Here is a 23,978-nt window from a genome sequence, read left to right on the forward strand (position 1 = left end):
GAGAAAGTTCCACCAATATACCACCCACCTCTAAGCACTGCACGTTCTGAACTCATCATTCCAGAAGTTTCATTACCTTTCAAAGTGGGAAGGGAAGTACAGTGTGGATTCTAGGCTGCTTGAGGCCGTTAAACTGGTGATAAAAACCCTAGATTATAAACTGAGGCAATCAGCTCCACCAGCCTATTAGAAATGCAAAGATGGAAGGGGCTACTAATTGATGGATATCCAACAAAGAACCAGAACCCAAGAGGCTGCTGTTGTTGGCCAGGAGAATAGATATTGTCTACCTCCGAAGCCCATGATGGACTCTGAGTTGACCACTGAGAAAGTAGAACTACTATCTTTTGTGATTAGCGTGCTGCCAGCCATGTCTTCTCAGTCTAGTCTTTGGATTAAAGATTCCATTTCCTTTATCACAGAAGCGAGGACAAGCTATCTGCCCAGTGATGCGTGCATTAAGAGTCTAATCAATCACTTATAGGGGAAAATGGGGAAAAAGTAGACTGGTCAAGGACAGAGTCTTGGGTCAGTACAAGTAGACACTGAATGGCTGAAACCACTTTCCTATCATTCAGCATCCAGGATAACAAAGGCCAGGAGTTAGCTCAGATATGGTCCTTTGCTGACTCCATCTTTTGGGAAGGAGGGGGGAACTAATAAAGGGCTTAAAGTATCTACACTCTATGACTTACCTGTCTCCTGAGCAGCATGAATGACTTCAAAGAACTTAAACAGCCAGAAGGATTAGTAGCAAAGTCCCAGCCATGGGATTTATATGAGTTCTTAGTGAAAGACACAGGGGGTGGGAGAAGGCTTGATAACTTTGCTTTAAATCCCCCAGAAAAAAATGGAATAATAATCCTACCCAAAACTGGGCATTGAAAGGCGATCGGCTCTGTTGGAGAAAAATGCCTGTGTGATAAACTGAAAAGCATCCGTGAGCAGAATTACAATGGTGCAATTCAGCCAGGGATGGGAAAACTTGCCTGATGGTAATTACAGTATTGAAAGAGCAGTGCCCAGTTAGCAGGTGATGATTCTCCCTTCCTGCCCTGGAGGTCTGTGTGCCCAGCATCACCTGGAGCATGGCCAGTGGAAATCTTCTGAAGTGGCTGAGACTGAGGTCAATGTTGGCAAGTGCCTAGAACAGAAGGGCCAAGATCACCTCTGCCTGTGTGTATGGCCTGAGAACCTAGGGTTTTTTTTTAGAGTTTAAATAGTGCACTGAGCTCAGGGGAGAACATTTTGGTGACATCAAGACATTATATAAATAAATACTAGCAGCCCATCAATACAATTTCATGGGAACGTTATCTGATCACCATTTCAAAGCTGAATTCGGGCTACAGAAGCAGAACTGAGAGCAGTGGCAGAGACCAGATATCCTATAAAACTCTAAAAGATTTGCTATCTGGCACTTACCAGAAAACATTTGCCAATTGGTAGCCTAGAAGAGCCCGTATCTTCCAAGTTCCTTCTACTTCAAGAGCTCAAGTTCATGATAACCGTTCCACATCTTGACTTCAGGAATTGCCTGCTAGTTTCTCATTCTATTTCTACCTTTGTATCTCAGAATCCACTGCTCTTGCATCTTCCATAAAGATGCATTTTTAAGCAACTTTATGGAGCTACAGTTGACATACTGTTAAATCCATCCATTCTAAGCATACAGTTTAATGATGTTAGCCCAGGAATACCGTCTAGCTTTAGAACTTTTCTGTCTCCCAATCAGGTACTTCCTGCTGACTCACAGATGATCCACATCTCCTTTGCCCACCACCAGTGCCTGGAAAGCTCTTACTTACCTTTCTTCTCTGCAGATTTGGGTATTTCATGTAAATAGAGTCATGGAATAGGTGGCTAGAGAAATCTTTCTAAAGTATGAATCAGATCATAGAGCAACTGTACATTTAGAATAAAATTCCAGTTCTTTACCTTAGCCCTCAAGGCTAAGACCACACTGTGGTCTTTCTGAATGTCTAACTACATTTCTGTGTTTACTCTTGCTGATAGCCTTTTAGTAACAGCCCCAGGACTTTTGTACTGGCTGTTTACTTATGATTGGAATTCTCTTTCCTAAATTTCTCAAATGGCTAATTTATTTCTATCTTTGTTATCCATGTGAATGTCAGTTAAAATAGAAGTCTCCCTAAAAATGCTCTTGTAATTACTCTGTATACAATATTATATCATAAACTATATTATGTTTGTTTTTCTATGATCTATTTTCCTGCCAGTGCTTTCAGACCTATGAGATTAGAGCTGTTATCTACTCTATCTGTTGGCCACCATTCCCTGGAATCTGCTGCAATACCTGATATTTTATTGAATGAATGGGTGAATAAACAATTATTAGCCATATGAGCTTTCAGTACAAACTAACTCCTTTCCCCTGTTTAACCCAGTTCTAGGACCATCCAATAGGATTGTAATGCAAGCTACACATACAATTTTAAATCTTCTTGCAGTCATGTCTACAATTTTATCATTTCAGCATGAAAGTAATATTAAAGAGTATTAATGAGTTATTTTCCTCTTTTGTCCTAAGCCTCCCAAAGCTAGGAGTCCCTTTTCCTGTCTGTGCTGTGTCACTCAGTGATAGCATTCTGTCTCATGGTTTTAAAAGTTATGGATAAAAGCCAGACACTGGTGGCCCACAGCTATTCAGCAGGCTGAGCTCTGAGGATCATTGTTCCAAGTAAGGCTGGGCAGGGAAGTCTATGAGACTCTTATTGACAATAAACTACCAAAGAAAAGCTAGAAGTAGAGCTGTGACCTAAGTTGTAGAGCACTCGCCTTGAGCAAGTTTCAGGGAGAGTGACTAGGCCCTGAGTTCAAGACAGCACATGTACACACAGAGTTATGTATAAGAACCTGAATTTATAGCTGCTGATATAAGTAGACGTAGTGATGACTATTTGGCTCTGAGCATTCCTCCGAGTTCTACGTTCACCTTCCTCCTGGGAATTTCCAGCACAAGTCTCACTTGCATTTCAAATTTAACAAGTTAAAAAAAAGCAAGTTCATATTCTTATTGCGAAATCTGCCCTTTTCCTGATTTATCCTGTCATTTCACAATGCCTATCCCGTCCAGGTGCTCACATAAAAACCTCTGCAATCAACCTAGACTCTTCTCCTCACACACTTCACGTGCGCTTCATCAGGACGCTGCCATTTCTGCTGTTAGAGCGTATCCCGATTCCAAACAGCTCCACCACACCTGCTGTGGCGGCTCTGCTCCAAGCCACTCTGGCTCCTCATTTCAGGCGCTGCCAACGCCCTGCTGCTCCTGACTGACTGATCTCCCCGTTTCTATTCTTAGTCTACTCTCTGGCTCTCTGTGTGTATCATCAGTACCGCGGCCGCCCCTCTACTCAAAACCCCTGCAGTGCTTTCCCTTCTGCCATGAACAAAAACAAACAATGGCTTCTGATTTTCATGCCTCCCTTCAGTTACTTCTCCATTTTCATCTCCTGCTCGCTTTCCTTCTCCTAACTCCCTTTTGCCCAGTACTAGTCAGAGGCTGGTCTGCTCAGAAGTGGAGGGCAGATGGTTGGGAGCATTTCTAACGGGGTGGACAGGTAGGATACAGGGTGACTGGGCTTCTCTCAGGGGAGACACCTTACCCACCCTCAGTGTGTGCAGGCCACATGGTTCTAGGACAAGTGGATGCCTACAGTCATTGTTGGGAGCCCACATTATTGGGAACAAAAGCTTGTTCCCAGGAGTATCTGGCATATGAGGGTATGAATGAGCTTCGCTCCATTCATGCCAGTGGAAAGAGGTTTTCTCAGGGATATAGTGTTTTGGTTCTTCTATTATGCAGTGGCGTAAGAACAGGAGTGGTTGGTTTGGGGACAGGGTGGTAGGAAACTTTGGCTGCTCGGTAGGTGGTTAGCCAGGACTGCAAAGCTGGTCACAAGTCTTGGGGTGATATGGGGGCCTTCTTACAGAGGAGCAACAGCTGGCAACCTTGCCAAGAGGCATTCATCTGTAATGAATTGTGTCCGTGGGTGTCATGACCAGCTTTTCCCACTGCTGAGCAACTCTGGTCTTTAGTTCACACAGAGGTTTGGGTTTGTAGGATTCTGAAGTGCTCTTGAGTTCATGTGTGTTTATGGTGGAATTCTCAGCAGGCTGACAGCACTCCAACACCATTGACCATGACTCCTGTTTCTCCCCGTGGGGGCTTTCGCGTTGTTGGGGGAAGAGATGGGTCTGTATTCATTCAATGTAAGTCTGTTCACTCCTCATCTTTTACAGATTGGTATTCTAGGTTGGGAGGTTGTATTGGTTAGAAACTAAGTAGGAGTAAGTAGACAGCTAACTCTTGAAGACTAATATACATGGTTAACTGTGGGTATTTACACAATGGATAATAAAAGGTCTTGATGAATTAGATGCCAATTCAAAGCTCTGGAATCAGACTTCTTGAGTTTGAATTCTGGCTTTACTATTTATTGCCAAACTGTCTTTGGGAAAGTGACCAAGCTTCTCTAATTCTCAGTGTTTCAATCTACAAAATGAGGCTGATAAGGTTTCCAAACTTGAGGGTTTTTAATTTTTTTATTTTTTTTGTGAAGACTAAATGGGTCAACTCATGGAAAATGCTTAGCCAACATGCCTTCTCTATGTGAATGCTCAATGAATATGAGCTGTTGTTGTTGTTATTATTATTACCAGTAGAACTGATTCTGGAAGAGGCCTACACAGTCTAGACACAGAAAGGAAACAGCAGCATTAGACTAGTCCATGCTGACTGGGAGAATTTAATTACCTGGTGGGGCATGTATACTCTAAGACGATTGTGATGTTCACAGCTCCTGACATTCAGGTCTTTATGTAATCCCCGTCTCATGAACACAGCATGGATGTTTTATTTATTTTTAAGCAAGACAGTAAGGCGGTAAGATAAGGTGTTAATTCTATAATATTACTTCAAGGTGTTAAGGTGCTAAGATGTTAATTCCATGATATTACTTCAAATGGCAACTTCCTTTACCACCACTGAGTCTCCCCCTACTTGGTTTGATGAGACCAGCCATTAGGCTGAAGTAGCTCTGTGAACCCATATGGCAAGAAATTCAGGGCAGATTGTCTCCAACCACCCATGGAAATTCGAGGTGCTCTGCCAATAACTTTCGAGGAACCAAGTTATCCTCATGGGCTTGGAAGTGCATTCTTGTCCTGTTGAGTTTGGCCCATAGCACTGGCTGACAACTTCATTATAACCTTGTGAGACCTAGGAGAAGATGACTTGAAGCATCTGAACTTGGAATGCTGGTCCAGAAACTGGTATAATAAATGTGTCTGTTTATTTTTTAATCTGCTACATACATATGTAGTGAGATTATTGTGTGCTGCAGATAACAAGTTCATATGAAATGTGGCCCCATTCAGTCTGTGGGTCATTCTCCAGCCATTGACACTGTGCTTGATTCTGAAAGTACAGAGGAGTAAGAATTTGCTTTTACCTTTAAGCAACCTCCAGACTATGTGGTGGGAAGCAGACAGATACTGGAGCCAAGGAGAACATCCTGGAAACAGAGATGTTGGATTTGGAGGATGAGGGACTGAGGAATCATTTCACCAAGTACTGACTCTTAGCACTGTCTTAGGAGTGTTGCCCTGGTAAAAGGAACTGTTGACCAAGAGGGAGTCTGACTAGTGAACAGTGTAGTGAGTCTGTGGAGTTGTAAGGCTTCATGAGAGTGGAAGAACATAGAGGGAGTGTAGTGGAGTGAGGCTGAGTGGGAGGGTGGGGAATTATAACTCCTGGCTGGACAGACAACAATAGGGTGAGAGCATGGCTGGTTCTCCTGTATTATGTGTTCCAAAGAACAATTGTAAAGAATTTAAACTGTAGGTAGGGTAGAAGAGCCACTGAAAAGTTGAAGCAGTGAAACGACATGATTGCACTTACATTTCTTAAAGACTATTACAGTCTTTAAGAGATGGATTAGAAGTGACAAGCTAGAGGCAGAGAGAGTAATTGGGAGACCAGGAAGGGAGCAAGTGTGGCAAGAAGATTGCTGAGAGAGCAAGGTAGAGACCTCGGTGGACCCTGAGTCCTCTGGCTGGGGGCTGGAAGGGTTGTGCAGGTTGAACTTGGAGGATAGTGGGCTGATTCTTGGGTGACCGTATTTGTTAACTCCATCAGTGGGAGGAACAACGACCAGAGGACTGGGAGAATCTTGCCAGTTTCTAGATAGGAAGGGAATTGTTCCCCTGGAGGGAAGTCTCCATTGACACATTCTGAAGATGGTAGTGGAGAGGGAGACAGAGGTGGGAGGAGGGTACAGATTCAGATCAGGAGAAGTGATTTCCTTCTTGCCATGTGATCTAAAGAACAGAAAATTCCAAAAACACTAATGAACTTGCAAGATCTGGTCTCCTCCTCCCCTTCTGCATTTCTAAAGACATAGGCAGGCCTCCTTGTGGACCCTGACATAGTACCTCCTTCCCAAGGGCTATAAATGCTATAAACGCCTTTGACTGGTTTGCCAAAGGCAGTAGTTACTATGACAACAAGGATCTAAAATGGCAGCTTTAAGAAGAACTGACTTTGTCTCATCCCCCTAAGGTCTTGCACATCCTGTTGCCAGGCTTTGGTCCTCCACTCCTTCATTGTGGCTTTGCCAAATCACCCTACATATTCCATTCAGTCCTCATTTTCTCCTAGAAACCACCTCCCCTCGTATCTCTAATATGAGCCAGAGCCTCTCTTCCTGTTCCCTCTGTGCCTCTATTATCATACTCTACAGAACCGAAATGATGTTAGGACACTAGATTTCCAACTTTTTTTCTTTTAGATTTCCAGTGGTAAGTTGGGACATAGCACACCTCCAGTACTTAGCATATGGTACAAAGTCCATTAATATTTCCTTTTATTTTAATATTTCCTTTTATTGTTGTTGATGGTGGTCATGGGGCTTGAACTCGAGGCCTCGGCATCGTCCCTGAGGTTTTTTGTTTTTTTGTTTTTTTCTCAAGGCTAGTGTTCTCCCATTTGAGCTACAGCTCCACTTCTGGTTTCCTGGTAGTTAGTTGGAGATAAGAATCTCTCAGACTTTTCTGTCTGGGCTGGCTTTGAACTGTGATCCTCAGATCTCTGACTCCTGAGTAGCTAGGATTACAGATGTAAGCCACTCGTCCCTGGCTCAGTTAATATTTCTTAAGCTAAACATTTTTTTTGTCAATTGTGGAGCTTGAACTCTGGGCCTGGGCACTGTCCCTCAGCTCTTCAGCTCAAGGCTAGAGCTCTACCTCTTGAGCCACTGTGCTACTTCCAGTTTTTGGAGTGGTTTATTGGAGATAAGAGGCTCATGGACTTTCCTGCCTGGGCTGGCCTTGAACCACAATCCTCAGATCTCAGCATCCTGAGTAGCTAGGATTATAAGCGTGAGTCACTGGCACGTGGCTAAACAAATTTTTCTTGAGTGGAACTGAATACTTTTGGAAGAAAAAACCAAGCATTGTAACAAGTATCCAAATATATAGTTGAAAATGCAGTGACTCAAAGGAAAACTTTCTAACTTTCTTGTTTTATTCTCTGGCCAATAACAATTTCTTTGTTATATCTTGTCAACACTCAATACTATATAACAAGTGAATTCTGTAGAATCAATCATAATATCCCTTTGGTGATTGAAGTTATATATCCAACACATTTCTTCATGTATGAAGACTACATTTCTCAGGATCCCTTATGCCTGAATCGGTAGAGTTTGGCCAACAAGAATATGAGTAAAATACCGAGTCACTTTGAGTCCACCACAGTTAGAAGCTCATACAGTTTTTCCATTTTCCCCTTTCTTGGCCTGGCTATGAAACTAAAATTGAAGGATTGCAGCATGTCAGAGCTCATAATGGAAGGAGTTCAATACCTTACCTTGCTCAGGCACTGAAGCAAATTACATTGATTTGAGAAATAAATGTTGTTGTATATATTTATATATCTTTTAAAAATTATTAGTTTTTGTGCCAGTTTTGAAGCTTTAACTCAGGGCCTGAGCACTGTCTCTGAGCTTCTTTGCTCAAGGATAGCTCTCTACCACTTAAGCCATAGCTCTACTTCTGATTTTTTGGTGGTTAACTGGAGATAAAAGTCTTATGAGCTTTCATGCCCAGGCTGGCTTTGAACTGCGATCCTCAGATCTCAGCCTCCTGAGTAGCTAGGATTATAGGCATGAACCACCAGAGCTAAGCATATATCTCTTTAACAAAAAAATGTGTATCTTTTAAATAAAATTTTGTAAATATTTGTGTATGTTTTGTGTATATATGTTTATGTATATTTGCATATATTTATGTGTACATATATATATATGTATTTATATCGCAGCAACCAGTGTTACTTACCCTAAATAAGACAATATCATGTAGCTGTTTTGAAAGAAATAACAGTCTTCTACATAATCACTGAAACGTCTATTAATAAGTGGTGCAGTATTTATTTATTTTAAGATAGAACATAAAAAATCAGGTAAGAATTGTTTGCATAATATATATGGAAATCAACCCATTAAAGTTGTTCAAATATTGGACAGAGCCAGAATATAAATTACACATAGAGTTTAAAAATTACAGGAAATCATATTATAAAGAGCACTAAAGGCCACTTGTGGAAGAGTTGTGTTCCCGTGTAAGCCAGAAATGTGAAGAAAGCCTACTTGTAGCAGAAAGACAAATCCAGGGAGCAAGGCACCAGAATTCTATGCCGTAAAAAGAGGTTAAAAGAAAAGACAACCCCAAATCAAATACAATGGGTTCACATCGTTGGAAACCTTAGTTTGTTCTTCAGTGACTGGTATTGCCATCACAGGTACATCAGAAAGAGGAAAACATAGTCACATCCCATCTGAAGCAAGGGAGAGATCACTTTTCTCTTCAAAACAGGAAGAAGAGACCAATCTAAGGAAGCGCATCCATTCCTTCTGAGGTGATTTATCTGAACAGGACGAAGTCTGCTTTACCTATTAAACAGCACAATGTCTGATGCCCCCAGAGCATGGACCTTTGCCCACCACCTGGCCTCTTGAGCCTCAGGGACGGGTCTGAGGTCTCTATTCTCAGAAATGTAATCGGTGGAAGTAAATAGCAGCTCAATTAGTGGATCCGGTTGGCTTCCATGCAGAACCTTGATCCTTCAATATTGGGAGAGACACAACTGTTCTGAGTTTTTGGCCTTATAGAGAAGGTGTTTTTGTTTTTGTTTTTAAATACTATTTCTACAAGATTTTAAAGCCTGAAATAAAGGTATAGTCAAGAGATTGAAGACCAGAGTCAGCACAGGCTGGGAGACATTTGAACTTGTTTGGTTAAAAACAATGACAGAGGATGCTTGGGGACAGAGAGCAAAGGGTGCTGTGGGATTATCTGCAGCTACCACACTCCAAGAGCTAACGTGAGCCAGGTGAATAATTTATGTGGAATTGCTTTCCGCCATGGATAGCTGGATTGTCAAAGCATTCAGAAGACCTGCTGAACAGCCACGGCAAAGCAGCCTGGCCTGGCCTTCCCCTCCCCAGGGAAACGGTGGGCCTGGGATCATGTTGCTGTAAAACTAGCTGGACAGAGCAAAGAAGGGATTTGGGAGAAACACAAGGCATGAATTGGAAGCATTTGTTCTGACCTAGGTTAGGGAAAAATAATGAGTTTTTAAAGTCAGTGGGCTGTGGTTAAATCTCAGCTCTTCCTTTCGTGATATAGGGCCTGTGAAGGTCACTTTCCTCTCTGCTTCAGTATCCTCATCTGTAAGATGAGGACAGTAACACCTTCCTCAACATGTGATGACGTTGGTACAGGCAAGACAGGGCTATTTCATCTCATGCCATCCATAAAGAGAGTTTAGGATAAGTTTCTCTCCTCTCCTATGACTTTAGGTTTATGGGAAGAGGAAGGGAGTTGGACATTAAAATTAAAACATGCTCTCATTTTTCATAATACTTAGGTTTGCAAATTATAGCCCATGTGACAAGTATAAGAAGGATTTCAATACTTTTCTAAGCACTAGGCTTAGTTTTTGACTGATTAGTTGTAAGCCATTCTCAGATTATATAGACCCTAATTTATGTGTCTAAAAAAAACATGGCTTTCCTCTGAAACTTATTTAAATCCCAGAAGTAAGCTTCTTAGAGGAAGAAGATTTAGAATGACAAGATATAAAAATTACTCAGGTAACTTTTGCCATCAAAGAACCATTTTTTGCTTTTGTTTTTACTTTCAGGAACTTCTGATCCAGCCTAAATCAGGAGAGCTAGACATCCATCGCTAGGTTTGACAAGGACTGTGAGGGAGTTCTGTCCAATTCAATTATAGCAAATCTATTCCAAGCACAACAGAAGTAGCATGTGGGCTTGCTTAAGTAATACCCTAGTCCCCAATGTAGGATGTCTTCAGTTAAATACTATTATCTTCCTTTTAGGTTATAATGCCATAGAGATTATGACCTGGTCATTATGGGAATTCTCTGGGACAAAGGAAAAAGTACAAGGCTGGGCTCAGAAAAGATGGAGAAATCCCAGCACAATGGGACATATTTTTTGGTAGAACTGGCAATTGAGGTTAATACAGACCATGAAATAATGCCACATTTCCTTAAATCATACCCATAAAGAAATCCCGTTCAGTAGGTTCACAGATGTGAATATGACCTGAGGTGTGGTTAGGTGTAATGGAATCTAAGAGGAAGGCCAAGGAAGTGAACCACCAGCCAATCTTGGAAGGAAAAGGAAAAGACTAAGAAGGGTCAAGCAGGAGAATCAATGGAAAGGAGTTGTCCTTCATCTCCTTTCTCAACTGTTCCAAGCAGCAGGAGATTTACTGGGCCTTTGGAAGATAGCCAGAGTTTGGAAAAAACAAACAAACAAACAACAACAAGAACAACAACCATTATTACCTTTCAAGACATTAGCGCACCAACTCTATTCTAGAGATGGGAGGAATGATCAAAAAGTGTGTTTGTTTCTGCAGTTTCTCCAGTGAGTCAGAAAATTTTCATTCGATTTTTTTAGCTCTGTAGCAATACTTCTTAATCTCCAATATCTAGATAAGGATTCAGGAAACCTAGATTCTAGACCCACTTGATCTACTTTGTTGCTTATGTTACTACATAAAGACCTGGTAGAATCCTCTGGATTCTGAGCTTGTGCTTTCTGAGATAAGAGATGGATTTTTCTGAATGATTTCATACTCACTGCCAGTGATCATAGCTCTAAGCATTTCCAAATCTATGGAATTATATCTCTTTATATCTGTGAGAATACATCAAAATTCTGGAAACACAATTTTCCTAAAGAGATGCTAAATTTGAGGTGGTTAAATCCTCAAATCCCAAGAAAGGATTTGAGCAGGCTTTTAACTCCTTCTTCTGGAAGATAGGTCATTCACACCAAGGGAGTTGTCTGATAGGAGTCATAACACAGTTGACTTTTCTTAAATAATTCTTTTTGGCTTTACCTCATAAAAATAATCTTTTGAGAGAATGATGTTACCCTTGGTACTCTACATCTAAAAGTAATTTTATTTAGTAGCAGCCATGTCTACATTTAAAGAACAATTTTGCAACTGTCTGATTTTGTCATGAAATGACAAATTACATCTTTACCAGCCTTTTCTCTCAAAAAGATATTCTGTATATCTAGAGTTCATAATTAATATCAAAGACCAAGGCGAGCATGAATTAGGAACTGTAGTCCATAGTATGATTCAGTTGCTGTGCTAAGGGCTTATAAATAAACTTGATTGTCTCATTTGGAAATTAAAACAGTAGAGTTAAATACTTCTGAGTGTTCCCAAACACAACTTTTTGTCCAGATGATCTCTAGATTCGTTGTATCTCGGTGATATTACTATTGCTGTGTTCCAAAACCATGAATGCTAGGCAGATGGCCTATCCCCTAACATGTCCTAAGCTGGGCATCATTGAGATGCTGTCTGATACCTAATTTCGGTGGAAATCGCCAGCTGGCTCAATTTTGAATGGTGTAGTATCAGTCATACAAGGATGTTGGGTTTATTTTCATGCAAAGAACAGACTTACACTTAAAAACTTCATCCTGAAGTAAGCAAACCAGGGACAGATGAAGACCAAGTCCTAAAGATGCCCTTGCTTCAGAAAGAAAAGAAAATCATGACAGTCTTAGATGCTTTGGAAACATTCATGAAAACCAAAGAGAGGCTTGGTGGCATCTTCGGATGAAGCAAGGATGCGAGGCAATCTGGGGTGTCTGGCAGCATTGTTAGATGTACAGTTGCCTTCAGAGGACCTCCAGCAAATTTCTTCTCTTGCTCCCAAAGAATTTCACCTGCAAGTTCCCACAGGCAGAGCAATGTCCTCTTCAAATAAATATTGTGCTGTGCCCTGTTCAGTAGTTGGGCATGATGAGATAGAAGTAGCTCAGCTTCTTGACTGGCCTCCATCTTCCCTGGCCTCCAGCCTGGGATTTAGTGAGAAGGTAAATGCTGGTTTCTCCAAGACTCTTTTTCAGAGATCACCTTCTTGCATAGCTTATCTGGATCTATAAAGTCTTAAGCAATAAACCTAAACTCAAAGTGCCTGCGCAACACACTCAGCCATCAGGAGTGATGGGATCACTGTCACTTTGATGTGATTTTTGTTGTTGTTCTGTTTTCTTCTGTATTGACCCTGTGGTTGTTTCCAAGTAGGAAGCATTTCTGTTGGTGAAGCATTGTCTGTGCTGATGAAATTAGGTATTTTCCATTCTCCGTAGGAAGAGTTCCAAGGGATTACTTGAAAGAGGCTACTTATAGCAGAAACTGGGGTCTTTGATCTCCAGATTTCTGTTGCTCAGTTCTTGGCATATAGTGGAGTTTAATAAACCCTTTCGAATAAATAAGTATATAAAATGTCCTTTATTATGCTCCCACTCAGTAGCACAGAATAATGAGAATGAGTTTGGCAAATTATGAGTAGACTCTTGTTATATTGTGTTTTTCTGCGGATACTCTCTCAACTCACAGTGTCTACAAGTCAGAAAAATAGGCATAGGATGTGTAATTGTTGGTTAACTAGTTTGTTTTGACCTCATCACGTGGAAGTTTTTTGCTTACATTTTCATGGAAATTAGGGTTTTGTAATATCAGTGTCATGTCAAGCCTGAATTTTCTATTGCAAGTACAAGAACAGGATGGAAAAATGACTCTCAATTTGGTGGGCTTTTAAAATCCCACCTTTTTTTCTTCTCCATTTCTGTTTTTCTTAACTTTTAGGTGTTTGTGTGTGTTGTAGTATTTGATCATCAAAACTCACACTTGATCTCAAGTACTTTTTTCCTGAACCAAGTACCAAATAGTAGAACCTTTCAGCTAATACTTATTAAGATTTACCTTATTAGTTTTGATCTTGCTAAAGAATGACCTCTATTTTTTTTTTGTAGTACTGGGGATCAAACCCAAGCCTTCACATACGCTAAACAAGCACTCTACTACTGAACTACTGCTTTGAACCCATTGTTAAAATTTTATGTACCATAACACAGAGAAGGCAAATACACATACTGGGATCAAACTGAACCTGAGAAAACCATTTCTAGCTTTTGTGATGGAATTAATTTGTCACTATTTCAAAGGACCCTGCCCAAACTGCTGTGATTCCCCAGGTAAGCCACAGAACTACTGGTATAGTGAGGGGTCTTGGTCCCATTTGCTAATCAATTCCATTGACATGTTCTAATCTAATTTGTCCCTCTGTCTGACAGAAAGATCATTGTGGAAGCACACACTGTTTCTACCTACCACTCATGTGGAAACCCAGACCCTGAGCTTCTGCTTCCTTGGTGCTAGTCATGTGGTTGATAGTATTCTCTGTGAGCACACAACCTGAGCAGATTTCACTTGCTTCTCTAGAATACGGTGTAAAGGAAAAATCAAAAAAGGATCATACCAGGACCCTTGAGTGTGGTTGTTTATCTAGAAGAGAAATGATGCCTCTTAACTTCTTATCATCCATTCATGGCATAAGCCTTTGGTTTGTGTCTACCTTGAGCAGGTCAACCTGGTTGTGATCCACGAACATCAGCTTCTGCTGTGTGATCCAGCAGGAAGCAAAACTGCCCACCTGTGGTTTGCAACTGATAGGAGCTCCAATTTCCAAAAGAGGAAACTGAGGCACAGTACTGAGCAATGACAGACCAACGACAGGTTCCTTTAGGAGCTTTAAAATGATTTCACTGTCATTTCCTTAACAAAAAATACCTTTAAAAATTTCTGGCTTTGGAGATTGAATGTGGATCTTGTTTTTGTTTGTTTGTTTTGTTTTGTTTCTCATGTTGCTCAGTTGTCAGCCCCACTTGGATGCAATGTGTTTTTGGTTGAGAAAGTTATTTCTTTGCTTTCAAAAACACTTAAATGCTGGATGGTTTTCACAAAGGGGCAATGATCCTAAACTATGCCTTCTGCTTACCAAACTAAATTAGTTTATCTTTACATCTATGGTAAATATTTTGACCTTGAGGATAAGAATCTCTGTCTTTTCGCTAAGAACTCTATTAAATTCCTGGGAAAAATGCATCAATTTTTAATATACTGATGCTCTTAGGTTCTGCAAAAAATGTTAAAAAGTTAGAAGAGATAATCAGAGCATTTGATACATTCTCCATCTTTTTTTGCTTTCCAATAATTCACACACACACACACACACACACACACACACACACACACACACACACACACACCAATATAGTAATGTGGTAGATGGTAGATGGTAGATGGCACAGTCATTTTTGGTAAAGCATGCCCGGAAGAGCAGAACCAAGATCCAAACCCCTATAAAGGGACATCAAGTTTTTTTTTTTTAGGTATACCACAAGTGACATTATTGAAACCATATTGCAGGGAGTGGACAAAGAGGACCAAATGGTCCCTACCTTTTGTCTTTCAGATTGCCAGAAGGACAAATCAAAACCAGAGTGGAATGGCTTCATGTCTGACTTTTGTGATTATTCTTGTGTTTATGTCCTGTCAAAGTCAATATCTGTTTGTGGGACCCATGTAAAATCCTTACTACTATTCACAATTCCTGCCTTTATCCATAGATTTCATGGTTTGGCTTTAATGTTCCATAATCACGGGCCAAGATCTCATCATTAACATGTTCTTAGTCTGTTGTACAGGACCCATTGATACATGGGTTTGAGAGGAGCCAATCTCTCTCCCAAGTACAGAGCAGAACACCTGCATAAGGTATTGACAAGACAACCCGAAAGTCTTCTGCCTTAGCAACAATTGCTATTGAGAAGACTGAGGAAGAATATTAGGGCTGATTCCATGTAGATATTTACACAGCATATTTTGAGGGTTACATAGCAACCATGCACAACCAGTGCTCAGCTGTATTTGGGACCGCAGTACTGTGGTGTGGTCATTTGGTTAGTGCACCCCAAGCCTAACAATCTCTTCCAGTTTTCCATCTCCTAAGGGATCACTGGCTGGCTTGTGCTTAATATTACCACTTCTTTACTAGGGCAGTGTTCTCCAAGCTATTAGCTTATACTTCATGGTGTGGTTCTAGTATTTTCACCAAAAATATCCAGGGGAGTGAAACTGGATGGATTTCGCCTATTTGCATATCAATAGCTATAATTTACTTTTTAAAAAAAATTCTGGATCCCAGATGCAATTCATCAAGCTAGCATGGTTTCCAGTAGAGGTAGACATCCCCTCCTACCATGGAAGCTAGCAGGAATTGCTTCGCACTGACATATAGTACTGGTTTCTGGGCATGATTTCCGGCCCATCATGCAAATTACAGAGTGGGGAGACAGGACAGTGAGAGAGTAAGCAGGTAAGTCTTTAAGTCACAACTCACCAGAGTAGAACAGACTGCCCTGGACAGGTGACTTTACCTGAGCCCAAAATGTCTCAGTTTTGAATAGAAACAATCAGAAAAGAACATTTCTGCATAGCCTCTTAACTCTCATTTCTGCTTTAGATGGATATGCTATACTCAAATATCACAGGGACAAGTACAAGTTGGAACCACAGTTTGATGACACTGAACTTAGATTCTGCACAAAGGAGGATCCTACTCCTGGGACATTTCATTCATCTTTGGTTACATGAATTAGAAATTGTTTTAATTTGAGTGTTTGTAGTGTGTGTGTGTGTGTGTGTGTGTGTGTGTGTGTGTGTGTGTGTGTGTGTGTGTGTGTGTATAGTGAGAGACTCTCCTAGCCAATTCATAACACACTGGAGATGCTATACTCGAGATTAACTATATCTTTTCCAAATGAGGAAACTGAGGCACAGTATTGAACAATGACAGACCAATAACAGATCCCTTTAGGAACTTTAAAATGATTTCACCAGCATTTCCTTAACCAAAAATATTTTCAAAAAGATTTTGGCCTTGGAGATTGAATCTAGATCTTGTTTCGTGTGCTGTTGTTGTTCTTTCTCATGTTGCTCAGTTTTCAGCCCCACTTGGATGCAATGTGTTTTTGGTTGAGAAAGTTATTTCCTTGCTTTCGAAAACACTGAATTATTGGATCACTTTCACCAAGGGGCAATGATCCTAGAAATAACTTAAACTATGCCTTCTGCTTACCAAACCCAAACCCAAACCAGTGAACCAAACAAACAAATAGCACGGCTCGTCAGTAATTTCTCCCTGTACTGGTCCAATCGTGATTAAAAGTAAGAACAGCAGATAAATGTGAATCCTAGAAGAGATTAGTGCTGCCATTTATATAGTGTCCAGTCATGCAAACCATGCTGAAAAAGGAAGTGGCTTCGTTGTGGTGACATGGGGAAGAAGAAGGCCATGAGAAGCCCCTGCCTGTGGGGACCACCACGCACATGCATGCTCTTGACATAGCCACGTGAGTCCCCGCTGTAAGCGCTGGGTGTGAGAGTAAGTGAGCTATACAAGGTCTGTCTACATGACAGGAAGAGCCAGTCAGTGACCCCTTCTAAGTGGGCTTATTCGAAGGGGTCCATATGGAATCCGAAATGCCATCCCCAGTGGATGACAGAGGCATGGAGCCGCTGGGTGTGAAGGGGTCTGTATCTGTGTCTGTCTCCCCCTCGGCGAGGTACCGCTTCTCCCTCATCCAACTCGACCCTCCACTGGGGCCAAACATATAATCATCTCTGTCCTGGGAGATGCTGAAGCCACTTGGAGACCTCTCCAGCTCCTCATGATTGACCGACATGAGGGACAGAGGCGTGTCGCTGTCCCGGGTGATGCTGCGTCTCTGCCTGGGAGAGATGTGGTCAGAGGAGGGGCCGTGTGCTTCTCCCTGGGAGTGGTGGCCCACACGAGAGTCGAGAAGCGTCAAGATGGGCAGAACGGTGGGCCTCTCCGCGTGCGTGCTGGCCGAGGAAGGAAGGGTGGCCTGAGTCTTTGTGGTATTGGGTCCCCCTTGGGACAGGTTCACCGGGTCATGTGCAAAAAAACCATAGTGGCCAACTCTGTCAATGGGCACCTGGTGGAAGCTGTATGGGGGCTCGGGGGGTCCTGTCTCAGAGTAGTTGCAGATGATGGTTTTCAAATCAGAATACCTGTTGTCCTCTTTCTTGTCCCCTTCTGCTGGCGAGGACGGGCCTTTAGTCGGGTGATACTCAGTGACGTGTAGCCGCTCCATGTGCTGCATGTGCATGTCCACCAGGAAATCCAGCTTCTTCCCCATGTCTTGCACCTGCCAAACACAAGCGGTCGGCCATTACCGTTCCCCCCTGGAAGATGGCGACCATTGCTACTCTGGGGGAGGAATCATGGTTTTCACTTTCAGACAGCAACAGAAGCCTTGCAAGCTAATCACAGAAACTGCTAATTTCATTCACACCTCCAAGAAGCAAACCCTGCATATAAATGTCAGTAGAGAAACAACCAAGGCAAGGGTATTTTAGTAAGCCAAGGCTGGATGCTGAGAGACAGTGTGAGAATAAGAGTCAGGGGTTTTCCTTGTCCCCCTGTGGGGAAGGTGGTCATTCTGATTTCACTCTGCTCAAGGGATGGGAGTTCTTGATTTGTGAACAGTTCCTCAGATAGATGTATGTAGATTGTTAGTGCATGTTTTTCTTCTGGGTGACCCAGGACCCAGAAATGCAAGGCAAATAGTTAGCAAGGATGGTGCTTCTCAGAATCAAAGACTGTACTTGGTACCCTAACATGACAGAGAAAGCTGCCTGTGCCTTTGCATCCTAAATCAGGCACTGGTTTGAATGTTGTGAGTTTATATACATAGTGTGTGTGCAAACATGTGGATGCTGATCTCTCACAATGCATATATACAGTGTGTGTGCACATATGTGTGATGTTCCTTCTGACAATTCACATCTATTCTGTGTGTGTATGTGTGTGTGTGTGTGTGTGTGTGTGTCCTTCTCTGACAACTGACCGAGAAACACTGTGGTCAGGAAAGTGCATCCCTCCTTTGACAGATGGAGATCTGCAGCACAGGACTTGGTTGTGGCCGGCTGCTCCCGAGGCATGGTAAGAACTAATACCTAGAGAACAGCTACCAAGAAGAACTCTTTTTTTTATGTACTTTGCTGATTCTATTTGATTTTCACAGCAGTCTTACCAGGTAAAAACTGCTGTGTTTTATGTTTCACAGATGAGGAAATAACAGCACAGACCACTGAAGTAACTTGTCCCAGGTTAGATAGCTAATAAATAGAACTAAGAGTATAAATATAAAAATGATCAATGAGATCATTGATATGCCAAGGAAGAATAAGCATTCAAATGTTCAATTATTTGTCTCTGGAATGGATCTAATTTGGGACTGAATAAAATAAAGGGATTGATGTGAATCGTAGGGAAATCACAGTGTCCTTTATTGAATATGAATTTTGGCAAATTATGGGAGAAAGGTACAATATAAAGCACTTTCCTGTAGGTGTACAAGGTGCGTTATAGAGGATTTCATTGAATGCTTTTCACTCAAAGCCTTCACCCCTCTAGGCTACACATACAGGCCACACAAGGACAGGAAATTAAGACAGAAGAAGGACTGAGGACTCATGAAATAGCAGAGAACTAGTATTTTTTAAGGGATCATTCTGTAGCACATGGTGATGGTAGTGGTCAGTTGTTGGCTGTTCACTGCTAATAATCTAGATTAACTCTCACTAAAACTTTTTAAGGTATTAAAATCCCTCTAATTAGACAAAGACACCTGAGGCTCAGGACAACTAATAAACTTATATGTGATCAACTGGACATTAAAGGCTGAATCATAGAATTCCTTTCTAGATCCGTTGTTGAGTGGTACATGGGATTACTTAAGTATTTTATCTGCCTGGGGTGGGAAGTAGGGAGGGTAGGAAGAGGGAGATGGCATTTGCAAATAAACCGTATACATCTGCTTTCTAATGAGGGAAAGGCCAGACCCACCTGTCTTTCCACTTTCACAAACTTCCCCATCATGCTTTGGTCTTCGGTTTCTGCCGTGGATGCTCTGGCTGTGTATGGTTCATTCCTAAGAAGAAACCAACAGCTCCATAGATTGCGTGCATGCTTTCTCCCTGCAAGGCCACCTCAGCTCAGCAAGCCCTCACCCCCAAGCCATGGTGCTCATGTTCACACTTGGAAGCCAGGGAAAGATTATACTTATCACGTGTGAGTCAAGAGAAGCCAGCATTTTCTGAGTCTCAACACGGCTGATTTCACATAGGAAAACTTGGAAGCCAAATGTGAAGCCGCTAATAAGAAGGCTTCACTTTGTATTGCTAATAAAGAAGCTACCAGAGTGTAGTGTATTTAAATCCTTGTAATTAAATCCCTTTGCCTTTCCAGCTCTGAGACCTTTCACTGTGTGTGTGTGTGTGTGTGTGTGTGTGTGTGTGTGTGTGGTGTGTGGTGGAGGGGTTGTGTAATCTCTAAAGCTCTAAAGAGTGGGTAAAATATTTCATCAGGTCCACTTTGGGAAGAATGGGAAACAAATGCTAATCCAAAATGGGACTGGTGTGAATGGGATCAAGATGTGGGGTACATAATATGTGGTTAATATTCAATATTTATATATATTATAAAAATGCAAAGTTTCAGAGAGACTCAGTACTACTCAAAGCCATTCATGGGCTGGGAGTGTGGCTTAGTGGTAGAGTGCTTGCCTAGCATGCATGAAGCCCTGGGTTTGATTCCTCAGGACCACTGGAAGTGGCACTGTGGCTCAGGTGGTAGAGTGCTAGCCTTGAGCAAAAGAAGCTCAGGGACAGAAGACAGGCCCTGAGTTCAAGCCCCAGGAGTAGTAGCAAAAAAAAAAAAGCCATTCATGTTTCATGAGGTGGTGCCCCTGCTAAGTCCCCGACTTTACCTGAATGGTCTTGAATTAAAGCAGATGTCATAAGTTAGTGGCCTGTGTTCTACTGGTTTGTGCTTATCCATTGTGTGTGTGTGTATGTGTTGTGTGTGTGTTTTGCTTAAGTGTTTTTTTTGTCCTGTGAAAGTTTTAAAAAACTTCAAAATGACATTTCAGAAGGTCCGAATATTCAGCTTTCCTGGACATACTGGAATACCTTGGAAAGAGGACTCTCATTATTATTATTAGAAACAACAAAGCAGAATAATGCTTAGGTTTCTTAGATGGGACCATGGGGCTTCCATCCACAGTCCCTACATGACCTGCTCTAGCCACTACTCTTCTGAGGAGTAGATGCTTCTTACCATCATGTTTATGTTCTTGCTTCTTTTATAAAAAGAAGGTGCATCAGGTTCCTTCACTTATTTGTGTTGCTTTCCTCAAAAACATTTGGGAATCAAGCGGTGGAATTTCTAAAGGAAATTTACCAAAAATGTTTTGGAAGGCAGAGAGCTGTGTGGATATAATTTTGCGGTGTCTGGTTGCATTTTCTGGTTTGTCTTGGGAAGGGTTTCAGTCAATCCCAGGGGAGATTGTCCATGACGAACCAAACCAGCTAACCTAACCCATGGATACTGATAACAGGAAGTATTCTGCCCACTCCAACAGAAGTTATAAGTCACCTCTTGCTTTATAGCTAGGAAAGTGGTATGATTATTTCATTTTCAAAACCCAAAGACAAGAGTATTGTCTGCATGGAATGGAAAGAGAGGCAGGAAGTGTTGTGTTCACAATTTTTTTAAGTGGCCACAAACTGAAACAGCCTTCAAACTCTCTTCATCCACATAAAGGACCCATGCTGAGATCTGGAGAGAGGCATCTTCCACAGGCCTTGCCACCTTCCCTCCCCCATTTCCTCCCTCCCCTATCCATGCCCACCCCAAACCCCACCTGGGAGATTGCTGGGATGGATATGTGAATGCTGCTCCTTTCTGAGACTTCTTGTGTTTGGGAGTAGATGGAGGTCCAGGGGTGAAAATCATATCTATTCTGAAAGAAACAAACAAAAGAGAAGTTACATAACACAAGGTTTTGTTTTTCAGAAAGACATATCATTCTATTTTTTCCTAATTCAGATGTGGGTTTGGAATAAGCTAGAGAAAGGAAGAGAGACAGACAAACAGATTCTGTGAGGAAAAAAAAACAGAGAAGCTTGTCGCCTCAGTATATTGTTATGGTAATTTTTCCCCCTGGAGGTACTGAGAACATTTTATTTTTCATTCCTGGGTGAAGGGAGGCAGGTAATCCACTGAGATAACCACATATATCTCTGGGTGCTCCAACCCCAGCTCCTGCACTCAGCTTCCATTTCTGCAGGAGATGGTAACTTGTGATGGAGAGAAATGTTCTCCTCCATACTGTACAGTTGGGGCATGGCAGCATGACCATTAAGACTGTACATCCAGACTTGTCCTGGATCACTGTCTCCCCTTTGGGAACTGCATCTCATGCTGACAGGCTGTGCATCATTTTAAATCAGTCCTCCCCTCTCTCTCCTCCATTGCAGTATTGGCAGGGCTGAGGAGATGCAATTTGTCATCTAGACAAGGAACTTCCGGCCACAATTCCCAGAAACACATTTTCCTGATAAATATTAAAAAAAAAAAACTCATGACAGTGGAACAGTCCATTCTATGCTCATTAAAATTGGAAAATGTTCTTGGAGCCTGGCATGTCTTAGACATCATGTTCTCTTCCTCCATTGCTCAGAGAGCCTTCCTTGCACAAATAGTACCATGTAAAGCTGAGAATCCATTCACATATCCATTTCTTCAGTGGGAATTAAGTACTGCTGACTCTGTGCTTGCCACTATGGGAGGCAATAAAAGTGGATGTCCCAGCTAGGTACAAAGCAAGATTATGAATAAGCCTACCTCCACGCAGACAGCACCATGACCTTTCAGCCCCCTCAGCGTGATGCTGTGTTAACATAGCAAGATAGTCCAATGGGGAATTGTTATTTGGATGAAGAGACTAAAATCCAGAAGGACTCATGTCAACTTGAATTATGTCATTTTCTCTCTTAGCCCCCTGTATGCGGGAATGTGTATGCATTTTTATAATCATATCACAATATATATAGTATGCCACTTATTTATGCTTTTTGTAGCATTAGAAATTGCACCCCAGGCTTTGCACTTCAGCTAGGCATTTATTGAACCACGTCATCTATGCCTGCAGCCATTTTTGTTTTTAGTTGTGTGTGTGTGTGTGTTTTAATTTGGTTTGGTTTTTAAAAGAGGGTCTATTAACTTTGTTCTGACTGGTCTCAATTTCAAGATCCTCCTGCCTCTGCCTCCTGAGTAGCTGGGATTATAGGCAAGCAACACCGTAATCAGCTGTTTATTAGTAAATATCATCAGAGAATCTAGGCAGGGCATATTTACTAGATTATATATACAGAAACACATAAATCTGTGGTAATTTGCTCTTCAATTTACTAGCAGAGTAATTTTTTGTTAGTCCTTTGTCCCTTTGGCTTTGTTTTTTTCATAAGAAATGTGACACCTGTTATGTCATAAGCATCTAATTGCATTCTAAGGGCCTAGATATGAATCTGTTGAACATTCCTGTGCTCCATATAATAGAGGCACACAAAAAAGGAAACTGATGCTGTTTCTATTTTTTCACTATTCTTAGTAGTACTTTTTTAAATGTTAAAAAATTACATTTAGAATTAGCCACTTGGATACAGTTTACACGACCCCAGTTTTGATGTCAACATCCAAAGCATTGTTGTCAGGAGCCATCTGGACACAGACCTTTCTCCTCTCCAACAGGCCTGGTCAAGGTGTTGCCCTTGGTTATGACAATGGCCTAGAACTTCTCTGCCTGATACTGGTTGGCTCTGCCATTCACAGTGCTTGTTGAGCATTTGTTCCCTTGAACTTTCTCTCCCGCACCTTGGATTACTTCTGAATGCCTTTCATCTTAATCTCCAGGGTTCCCATGTCTTTGATTCCCAAATGGTTGGGAATATACAGGCCCTCTGGATAGATGGTCCTACCTTGTCTGAAGGTATTTTATTCTGGAAAGCATGTCCAGATGTCCTGCGGAATACTGCTCAATCACATCCTTCACATCATAAGGCCTCAATGTCTCCTTGAATTTCTTTTTATAGAGACGGAATTGTAGAATTCTGCAAGGCAAAGTAGAGGCATTTGTATATCATGGGTATAAAGTGAAAAAATATAAAATGAGGCAAGAAAACTTAGGGACATAAGGAGAGAAGGAAGAGAATCCAACTTGATGGGGCAAACTTTCGGCTTTGGTTTCTGGCGCTAGTCCCTTTGAACCACACTTAATTCACTGGTTAGTACCTCTCTTTCAATCATTTGAATAAAAAGAAAATTATAGTACCAATGAGAGCTAACATTTTCTGAGCATTCATTGCATGGTGGACAAAATATTATGACTATTGGGTTCATAGAGTAATTTATATATGATGCAACTGTGGCTCAGAGAATTCTGATGTCTCCAAGGACATGTTGGATATGATATCAGAGCTGGTCTTTAGACTGAGGCCTGTGTCCTGACAGGCTTGTACGCTTGGTCACTGACACACTGCATTCTCTTTGAGGACAATTAGTATATCTTTTCTTCAGTCAGTAGCTTCTTTCTCTCTCTTTTGCTTTGATTGCTTAA

At 41.6% G+C, this 23,978-nt stretch overlaps 1 protein-coding gene across 1 annotated transcript in view; it reads right to left on the minus strand.

The window, feature by feature from the left end:
• Nucleotides 1-16,934: 16,934 nt before the first annotated feature.
• The window catches only part of Kcnq3 (potassium voltage-gated channel subfamily Q member 3), a 245,443-nt gene continuing 238,399 nt past the window's right edge, over nucleotides 16,935-23,978 (minus strand). The window contains exons 12-15 of the mRNA XM_042699958.1: nucleotides 23,341-23,472; nucleotides 21,225-21,323; nucleotides 19,367-19,451; nucleotides 16,935-17,663 (exon numbers count right to left, since the gene is read on the minus strand). Coding sequence (XP_042555892.1) covers nucleotides 16,935-17,663; nucleotides 19,367-19,451; nucleotides 21,225-21,323; nucleotides 23,341-23,472 — 1,045 coding nt within the window. The remainder of the gene's footprint in view (nucleotides 17,664-19,366; nucleotides 19,452-21,224; nucleotides 21,324-23,340; nucleotides 23,473-23,978) is intronic.

This window comes from Dipodomys spectabilis, unplaced genomic scaffold (assembly GCF_019054845.1).
Source record: "Dipodomys spectabilis isolate Male_0828 unplaced genomic scaffold, ASM1905484v1 ptg000264l, whole genome shotgun sequence".
Taxonomy (NCBI): Eukaryota; Metazoa; Chordata; class Mammalia; order Rodentia; family Heteromyidae; genus Dipodomys; species Dipodomys spectabilis.